Source organism: Maniola hyperantus, chromosome 16 (genome assembly GCF_902806685.2).
Source record: "Maniola hyperantus chromosome 16, iAphHyp1.2, whole genome shotgun sequence".
Lineage (NCBI taxonomy): Eukaryota > Metazoa > Arthropoda > Insecta > Lepidoptera > Nymphalidae > Maniola > Maniola hyperantus.
In genome coordinates, this window is record NC_048551.1 from 9,358,243 (window position 1) to 9,368,493 (window position 10,251).

General features: G+C 41.0%; 2 protein-coding genes across 6 annotated transcripts; both read left to right on the plus strand.

Moving 5' to 3' along the window:
* The first annotated feature begins 216 nt into the window (after positions 1–216).
* On the plus strand, positions 217–9,978 carry WDR79 (WD repeat domain 79). 5 transcript variants are annotated; one of them, XM_069503801.1, is made up of 6 exons: positions 217–317; positions 5,605–6,259; positions 7,040–7,228; positions 7,924–8,087; positions 8,793–9,082; positions 9,361–9,800. In XM_069503801.1, exons 2-6 carry the CDS (start codon positions 5,811–5,813, stop codon positions 9,640–9,642), a joined length of 1,374 nt encoding a protein of 457 aa, XP_069359902.1. In that variant the 5' UTR covers positions 217–317; positions 5,605–5,810; the 3' UTR covers positions 9,643–9,800. The 5 variants fall into 5 exon arrangements, with proteins under 5 accessions (XP_069359902.1, XP_069359903.1, XP_034833088.1 ...); XM_069503802.1 differs by having other exon boundaries at positions 221–317; positions 5,682–6,259; XM_034977197.2 differs by having other exon boundaries at positions 291–317; positions 5,743–6,259.
* Positions 375–2,129, plus strand: LOC138403438 (uncharacterized). Its single transcript, XM_069503939.1, has one exon. It carries the CDS (start codon positions 375–377, stop codon positions 1,794–1,796), a length of 1,422 nt encoding a protein of 473 aa, XP_069360040.1. The 3' UTR covers positions 1,797–2,129.
* Positions 9,979–10,251: the final 273 nt, after the last annotated feature.

The window sequence follows — 10,251 nt, forward strand, 5'->3', positions numbered from 1 at the left end:
CGCGGTTACACAGTACTTTAATCTAGCTGTGTTACTCAATCTACGACCGCAATCGAGTTGCAGCGTAAAGTTGCAGCTGGTCTGTGGCACAGACCACAGAACACTTTTACTCCTACCGGAGGCACAGACTGTGAAAGCTGTGACTGATTAGTGATCTGTGGCTGCAGGCTGCAGTGTCAAAACTATGTCAAAACCGTCAAAACTCGAAAGGTCAAAAACTTGTCAAAAACAACAATAATGATTAATGAAGACTTCGTCTGTGTTGGCTTTTGTCGACACACGTGCGGCGTTTTTCGGACTGTTTTTCTTGTTAAAAAGTAGCCAGTTTTTGAGTTTTAATTAGTGTTTTTTGGTGGTGGGACTAACTCGGTGCGATGGGAATGGAGGTGGACCCTCCTCCGGAGCCCCCGGACCCTGATGGGTCGCGGAACGGAGACGCGTGTGACGCTTCTCGACAGGCGGCTTCCTCTCGGAAGCGACCTGTCGATATCGATGAGCCTGCCGCAGAAGGCGGAAAAAGAACGGTGTTGAATCCTCCCCATGCAGCTGTGCATTCTGTATACACCCATCCCTCATTTTCTGAAGGCCCTAAAGGTTACAGTAGGGATGACAAAGGTCCCTTCATAGTCCACGTCTCGAAGGAGGTCTCGGACCCATCCGCAGCCACATCAATTAGAGCATTGCAGTTTGGCCAGTTTCTGCACCATAACAAGTTCAGTCACATCATTAAAGACGGCGTTAAAAGTGTTGGCCGCAATAGAGTCAGCGTAGAGTTCTCAACCGCGTTAGCAGCCAATGACTTCCTAGCAAGCCAGATCTTGACGTTGGCAAAGTATAAGGCCAACATTCCAACATTCAATATCACTCGGATGGGTCTAGTGCGGGGTGTTCCTATAGACTGGTCTATGGGGGACTTCGTCGAATCCCTTGAACTACCGATTGGCTGTGGCGAGGTTTTAAAAGCCCGCCGCCTGAACCGTAAAAATACCATTGAAGATCGTGTTGAATGGGTGCCCACCCAGTCGGTGGTTGTAACCTTTAGAGGCCAGACGCTCCCCTCAAGAATTTTCTCCTTTTACACGTCCCTCCCTGTTGAGTCTTACAAATTCCCGACCATTCAGTGCCTAAATTGTTGCCGTTTTGGCCACATTAAATCACAGTGTAGGTCTAAGCCAAGGTGTTACAGGTGTGCCCAGCCCCATACAGGTGAGTCCTGCGATGTTTCGAAGGAAAAGGCTACCTGCTTGCATTGCTCAGGTAGCCATTTCGCGTCAGATAAGGACTGTCCAGAGTTTTCCCGACAGGAAAGCATTAAGCTTGTCATGTCTCAAGACAACATTTCGTATATAGAGGCATCTGCGCGTTTCCCCCCTGTCCGTAGGTCATATGCTGAGATGACTAGGGAGTTGTTCTCAACTCCTACATTCTCTCCCCGTCCTCCCCATCCTACAAACTCATCTCGTCCCAATGTTACTCCTAAAAAATCATACCGGGAAACAATTATTCGTTCTCCTCGTCCCCGTGCCCCCTTACCGAAGGGCTACAATAAACAGGCACATGAATCAATTATTAACAACCCATCTTCCTCCCTACCCAATGGCTGTGCTCTTGGCAACAGCCAACCCGACTTTCCGCTATCCCAAGGAAAAATGTTAGAAGACCTTACCGCATTGCTCCTAAGCATCGTTGCTCCATGCAGCGAACTCCCATTACCGCCCAACGTTGCCCAAAACCTATCCCGTCTCTTTAATATTTTAAACAATGGCCCCAACAGTTCTACTTCAATGGAATTGTAAAAGCATCCGTTCCAAAAAACAAGACCTTATATCCTTAATTAACCTGCATAGTCCTGTCATAGTTGCCATCTCGGAGACATGGCTGAGGCCTGGAGCCCGATTTCGGGTCCCTGGTTTCTTCTGTTTGCGGGATGACAGGGATGACGGCTATGCAGGTAGTGCCTTATTCATTCGGCACAATCTCCCCTTTTCTTCAATTCCTATCCCCTCTCACAGTAATCAGATTAATGCTGTTGCTGTGAGAGCTGTAAATATTTCCTTCCTCTCTTTGTATATCCCTCACCCAACCCCCTCCCTGATTCCAGAAATTGAAAGTATCCTTTCCTCTCTCCCCAGTCCCGACTGTGATTATGGGTGACTTTAACACCCACCACACTTTGTGGGGGTGTTATAACTGTGACGGGTTCGCTCCGTCGTTGGTTGACATTTTTGAGGATATGAACCTTTGTATCCTGAATGATGGCTCCCCGACTCGCAGAGTTTACCCCAATCAGAACCCAAAATCTGCAGTAGATCTATCTCTTTCTTCAACTTCTCTTGCATCTCAGCTATCCTGGCAAACTCTTCCTAGTACCTATGGTAGCGACCACTTCCCTATCATCCTAACTATGAATAATAGAACAATTCCTTCCCCCAACCCTAACCCCTTGTTAAAATATAAATTGCACAAAGCAGATTGGTCCCGCTATGCTCAAACCGTGGATGACCTGATGGACTCTCTACCTGATCTTCCGTGTGATGGTGACCTCTTGATTTACTATGATCACTTTGTCAAATCTCTTATTTCTTCGGCCGACTCCAATATTCCCCGTAAAAATCCTTCTGTCTCAAATCATTTGCCTTCCCCTCCCTGGTGGGATGAGGAATGCAAAGATTTGTTCAAGCAGAGAGTGGCAGCAGAGAAAGAGTACTCAGATCATATGACAGAAGAAAATTTTATTAAATATAAGCGTATTGATGCCAAAACAAAAAGAATGGTTTCAAAAAAGAAAAAGTTTGGCTGGACTAAGTTCTGCGAATCACTTAACCCTAGATCTCCCTCTTCGATTGTTTGGTTAAACATAAGAAGATTCCGCAGAACCCTTAACTACTCCGATCCAAGCTCCAACGATCCCTCTGAATGGCTTAGTACTTTTGCTGACAAACTTGCTCCTCCGTCTGTTCCCCATCAGGACGAATTCCCTGTTTTTACACCAGCACCCATTATGGGCGAAATGGATGCCCCCTTTTCCTTCTCAGAGCTTCAGATTGCTCTCGGTGGGCTAAAAGACTCAACCCCAAGGGAAGATGGTGTGCCCTACTCTTTTTTGGTAAATTTAAATGAAAACTCTAAACATCGCTATCTAAATTTAATTAACGGTTTTTTTGAAAAAGGAATAATCCCAGATTCCTGGAAGTCCCAAATAGTGATCCCACTTCTTAAGCCTGGGAAAAAAGCTTCAGACCCTAATTCATACAGGCCTATTGCACTGTCGTCCACATTAGCGAAGGTTACGGAGGTCCTCCTTAAAAACCGATTGGAATGGATAATGGAAAGCAGAGGAATACTGGCCCCTTCGCAGTTTGGTTTCCGCAAGGGTCTCAGTACAGCAGACAGCCTCAGTATACTCACTACAGACATTCGAACTGCCTTTGGTAAGGGTGAATACCTTGTGGGTGTCTTTCTCGATGTAGCTTCTGCATATGATAATGTACTTCTTCCGTTGCTCAGGCAAAAGCTGCACCAGCTGAGTGTACCGCCGAGGATATCACATTTCATATGTAACCTGCTTGCTGGTAGGTCAGTTGTGGTAAAACACCAGTCATCCACTCTCCCCCCCAGACTAGTCTGGAAAGGTCTTCCCCAAGGCTCTGTTCTCAGTCCTCTGCTATACAGCATATATACCCAAGATCTAGAAATGTCTGTAAATAATTTTTGTAACATCTTGCAGTATGCTGACGATATCGTCCTCTATCATAGCTCAGGCTCTGTAGAGGAAATATCCCAATGTCTTAACTCTGCTTTGTATTATCTAGGGCAGTGGCTCTCTGACCACGGCCTATCTTTGTCAGTGGCTAAATGCCAAGCAGTCGTGTTTACGAGGAAGCGATCTATCCCTAACTTTAACTTTTATTATGAGGGTCAACTCATCAACTTGGTAGATAAGGCAAAGTTCCTTGGAGTTATTCTCGATTACAGACTGAACGGATTGGCTCATACCGAATATATAATTAATAAATGTGAAAAGGGCATCAATGTTCTACGTGCGGTGGCGGGAGTTTGGTGGGGTGCTCATCCCTACTCCCTCAAACTCTTATATAATGCTTTGGTTCGTAGCCACATTGATTACTGTTCATTTGTATTAGACCCCTTAAATAAAACTGTGTCTGAGAAGTTGAATAAAATTCAGTACCGTTGCCTCAGAATCATTCTGGGTGCAATGAAGTCTTCCCCCACTAACGCTCTACAGGTTGAATGTGTTGATCCTCCTTTACATCTCCGACGGCAATACCTATGTGACCGCTTTGTCAGCAAAATGTTACAGCTTTCCTCTCACCCATTGTGGACCAAATTGGACCAGTTATCACAAGTCCTTAGCACACGCAATCCTTCCTCCTACCTATTGGATAGTTTCCGTAAGTTTACCAATCTCCCTCATCCCTTGTTATCTTTATCAAAAAATCCTCTATTCTCCACATCATATGAAGCCCTGGTATTCAATCCCTCTGTGGTTACTGATCTTGGTTTGGTCAAAGGTGCCCCTGATACTAACTCAAAATTTCAAAGCTTAGTTCATCAAAATTGGTCAAATCATCTTCTTATCTACACCGATGCTTCAAAAATGTCCACAGAAAGTTGTGTCGGTGCAGCCTGCTGGGTGCCCAGGTTTAAAATAATTCTACAATTCCAATGCCCTCCTGAGTCTTCGGTGTTTACAGGAGAGGCCATTGCCTTATTAGAAGCAATCCTGTTTACCCGCTCCCATAACATGAAACAAACTGTTATTTTTACTGACTCTCTTAGTTGCTTGTTATCCATTAAGGAAAACCCATTCAGGAGTAAATCAAGATTTCCCATTATTCTACAGATTAGGGAAGCTCTGTTCTCCTGTCATCAAAATGGAATAGCTTTAACACTTGTCTGGATTCCAGGTCACTCTGGCATTGCAGGCAACGAAACGGCTGACTCTTGCGCTAAATCTGCTGTACAAACGGGTTCCCATGAACATTTTAAAACCATTTCCCAAGATCTGAGTGCATTATCTAAAACATATCTGGACAAGTCCTGGAACACATACTGGAATGAATCAAAATCGGTTAAAGGTAAATTCTATGCCTCAGTTCAACCGGATATTCCAAGGCGCCCATGGTTCTTCTCCCATAGATACGCAGACAGGTGGGTTACCTCCACGATATGTCGCTTACGCCTTGGTCATTCCTGCACACCTGTCCATCTGCACAAGATCAGAGTTAGAGATCACTCCCTGTGTGAATGTGGCTTAGACGAAGGTACTATTTCCCATATATTCTTTTCTTGTCCTAAACTTCTTCACCCCCTCTATGATGTCCTTCCTCCAAAATTTCCCCGTCCAGTAAATGTTGAGTGTTTGTTAATGTCTGTTTTTAGTCCTTACTGTAAATTCTTATGTAAATATGTCAAATATAATAATATTAAGCTGTAAATATTTATGTAATATAGTGTGTATTTTGTGTACCTAATAATTGTGTTGTTCCAGGCCTGAAACTAACCCTATACAATAATATATTATTCTTTGAAAAAACCTGCTACTTATAAATTATCCAAATTAATAGATAGTCTTCTTCCCAGCTATCACCAACCATTCGTATCGTGTCTCTTCAATTCCACACGACATTGGCGAAGTAAATTGCGCCCGCTTGGTGCAGCCGCGCGCCATTAAAAAAAAAAAAAAAAAAAAAAACAATAATGAAAAAATGGCTTTACAAGGACAGTTATTCTTTGTATAATTTTTGTGAAAGAATAATAATTTAAAGACTAAAACCACTTTTATCAAAATGGACGAAGTCTTAATGCAAATAGATGAACCACCAGAACTAGAAAATTGTGCAGAGAAATCTGAAAATCCTCAAATAGCCGATGTGCCGGCAGAAGCCGGCTTCGAACCTGCGAATGAAACTTTCATTGAGTATCCGAAGCTGTTTTCTAGTAAAACATTGCTGGAGCTGTGTAATTCGTCGTGGTCTCGTACTGCAACTGCGAAGCAGGAAGTGCAACCGTATTTACGTGGATGTAAATGGTCGCCTGATGGTACATGTTGTTTGACAGTGGTCAATAGTGACGGAGTTCATCTCACAGAGCTCCCTAGGGACCTCTATACCGGGACAGTGAGCCCTGATAGAACAATCGATGTATTAGACTCTACTGTTCACGTGAAAGAGGCAGGCCTAGTGTACGATTTCTGTTGGTATCCTAGAATGAATAGCTGCATACCAGAATCTTGTTGGTAAGATCTTTTATAGCTTTCTGCTGTTACCTAGCTATCAGGCTAGCAAGTTATTGTTGGAGTGATAGAAGTAGATCTATCTTGTACTCATTTGTTATTGAAAACAACACAATGGTTCCAAGTTCCAGTAGCTGTTCAACTTTCTACCTTTCAAAACAATTAGAAACTCAACTGCTCAGCTAGCAGCATAATGCTCGAGCAATTTTCATTGATTTTTTAAATAAATAAAACATTTATTTTTCAATCATCTCGTTACACAGATACATGGATTTGATCTTAAACAAATTTGCTTGTTGACATAAGCATATACAATATTAAAAATGGTACAAGATCAAGAACTGGCTATCCTAGCTAGATTCTTAGATCTGTGCTAAGGATAGCCAGCCCTCTCCCTCGATTAACTAAAAAGTAAATAAAAACATGAGTGCACAAGCACAAATCAGTTATTACAGAAGGAGCAGTTCTTTAACGTTTTTACACTTAAATAAACGTATTATATTTTATATTTAATTATTGAAATGTTAGTAACTAAATTAAACCAAAAAAGAGTTCAAATCAGTGTGCAAGATAAAATCCACAAGAAATTATCTGTTGAACACTATTTTGAACTCTTTGTGAGTTATAATTTAGTTTATTATCAATACATCAAAGAAAACTGCTCTAGAATTTGCTATTCAGTATGTTGTGATTATGACGAGAATCCTATTATTGTGTATTAGATTTTGTGTATAACCATTAACCAAATAACAATTATGAATTAAGAATTTTTTAAATTTTCAGCTGGTTAACCACAAGACAGAATGCACCGGTGCAGATGTGGGATGCATTTGATGGCTCGTTGAGATGTTCCTACCGAGGCTTCAATGCAGTGGATGAAATGGAGCCAGCTCTATCTGTTACATTTAATACGGAAGGTACAAGAATCATTGCTGGTTATAAGAAGGTGCTTCGTACATTTGATGTAGACAGGTCTGTAATCTGACATGTACAATTTCCATTCAATTCCTTCAGCGCTACAACCTTTTGCGGGTCTTGGCCTCATTTTTGATTTTCCTTCATTCATACTTCTTTCTTCCATGACATACAGAAGGACAGCTACATCTAAGTGCAGAAAGGAAACCCAGAACAGAAAAAGTGAGCTTTCCAATTTTCTGTAGATCTTTCTGTAGATCTCTTAATTCAGCTGTCTAAGGCTTTGATCACCTTGTTGCCTGTCTGTCCGTCTGTCGTGTGTGTCAAAACTTATAGGGTCGAGTTAATCATGAAATTTGAAAGATAAGAGGTCTTACAGCACAAGTGAAGAATAAAAATCTAAAAACTGTGACTTTGTGGTCACAATAAAATATTAAAATGTGTTGATGAATAAATAATTGAAGTAATTGAAGTGGGGTATCATATAAAAGGGCTTCACCTGTAATAATCTAAAACTAATTTTTATTTATTTTTATGCATAATAGTTTTTGATTTATTGTGCAAAATGTCAAAAAATATGACTGTAGTACAGAACCCTCAGTGCAAGAGTCTGATTCCCACTTGGTCGGTTTGTTTAGTTTAAGTGATGCATATTTTATTTTGTCATCTTGGACAACTTTTCCTTCCTATTCCTCCTATTCCTTCTGTTGTGTTATTCCTTCTGTTATTAAAAAGTGCTTCTAAATTTTTAGGCCTGGAAGAGATTTTGCAGAACACAAGATAAACTCCCCTGCATCATGTTTTGCAACTGATGGAAACTTGCTCGCCATGGGATCATGGAATACAACCTTAACTCTTTATAACATGAGTGAAATGGGAACCTATAAGAGTATTGGAAAGATGCATGGTCATTCAGGTATACCACACCATTTTCTATTATTCAGGGTAGCTTGCCTATAAGTGATGCCTGTGCTTAAGGTAGATAAGAGCCTCCAATCCAAGGTGCTATAATTATACCTTGGAGGCTCAAACCAGACTAAAAAGTTAGAGGGAATTATTCCCTCTAACTTTTTGGAGTTACATACATGCGTTTTAAGCAATTAAATATCACTTGCTTTAACAATGAAGGAAACGATTGCGAGGAAACCTACACATCTGAGAGTTCTCCATAGCGCTCATACGCCTTAGCGGTTAACCGCAAACCGCGCGGCTAGCCGCTTTTATATTTTTATATGAAACCGCTCATTTTGCACGCACTAAACCGCGACGAAATTCCAACCGCGGCGGTTGAACGGGAGGCGGTTCAGTACGCGGCGTGCCGCAGGTGTGTTTGCTGCACGTGTGTACTACTATGTAAAGCGCAGTCATGAACTTCGATACGGTAAAATTCAACAAAGAGAAGTAATATTAAATTGTAAAGCAGCAGTTTTTAAAAACATTTCGATTATGATAGACTGAACGCAATTGGAGCCGCTGGATTCAGGGGGCGCAAGACCGTGGCGTGTTGAAGTCCCTACAAGAGACCTATGTCCAGCAGTGGACGTCTATCGGTTGATGATGATGATGTTGATGATGATGATGGGTACCACTGTGTGATTAAGTTCATATTTTATCATTTTAGGTGGGGTTACACACGTAAAATTCACTCCTGATGGCCTAAAACTAGTATCCGGTAGTAGAAAAGACCATAGACTTCTAGTATGGGATATTCGGTACTATAGGCGACCTTTGAACATACTTACAAGGGTAGTGAAGACAAACCAAAGGATATACTTTGACATATCGCCATGTGGTAAATACTTGGTTACCGGAGGCACCGACGGAGTGGCTAAAGTATGGAATGTTGATGTAGTCAATTGGAAAGAGAGTTTAGATGTTGAAGATGTAGATAAGGATAATTCTACTTTTAGGGTAAGTTAGGGTTTTTAAGGTTCCGTACCCAAAGGGTGCCAACATGACACTATCTTGTACTGTGTATTTTAAGCAATAGAGTCTTGGACTGTACTAATGAAATTATGTGATTTTTTGTATAACGGTAGTTTATGGGCTAGACTTCATTATTAGAGACTAATTTAAAAAAAATATATGATTTTTATTTATTTTTAACATGAACATCACGCTGTACGGAAGTGGTGCTTTTATTTTATTCATTCTTCATTTTATTCATTCCAAATTCTCTTTCATTTCAGTTTCCACTCCATAGAGATTGTTGCAACAGTATAGCGATACATCCACTGAGGCCGATTTTAGCCACCGGTTCAGGACAGTATCATTTCCATGACCCGATCTTAAAACTAGACAATGAAGTAAAACAGGAAAATGATAGTGATGTTACTCTAAATGATAGTGATGTTACACAAAATGATAAAGAAATTGATTTGACTTATAATGGTGATATGAAATATTCAAGTGATGCGGAAAACAGTTTAGTGTTTTGGTGGATTGGTCACATACAAGTACCTGATAATTAATATGACTAGTCGTTAGAGTTAATTTTGTAATAATTAATGAACAGTCCGTTCACAGTTATTTTACCTCTGGCTGTAAGATTGGCACCATTGCAAATCACACAATAATGAACCCTAAGCTCTAAGGAATAAAGCAAACAAAGCAATGGTGCCAATCTTACAGCCAGAGGTAAAATAACTGTGAACGGACTGTAGGTATGTGTCATGTGATGTGTTTTTAAGTAGACAATGGGGCCGATTCTCTTGTACACAATCTCTAAACTAAACTAAATTAACAGGTCTAAATCTAGTGCCATCCTTTCCTGCAAGCAACATTATGAAAGGGATAGCAATAGATTTAGACGTGCCATTTTAGTTTAGTTTAGAGATTGCGTACAACGGAATTAGCCTCAATTTTTTTTAAATAAAAACAAGTATGAATCACTACCCATAATATTATCACTACCTACCTATATTATAAGTGCGAAAGTGTGTTTGTTGGTTTGTTGGTCTGTCCTTCAATCACGTCGCAACGGAGGAACGGATCGATGTGATGTTTTGCATGGGTGTAGTTAAAGAACTAAAAAGTGACATAGGCTACTTCTTATCCCGGATAATCAACAGTACCCACGG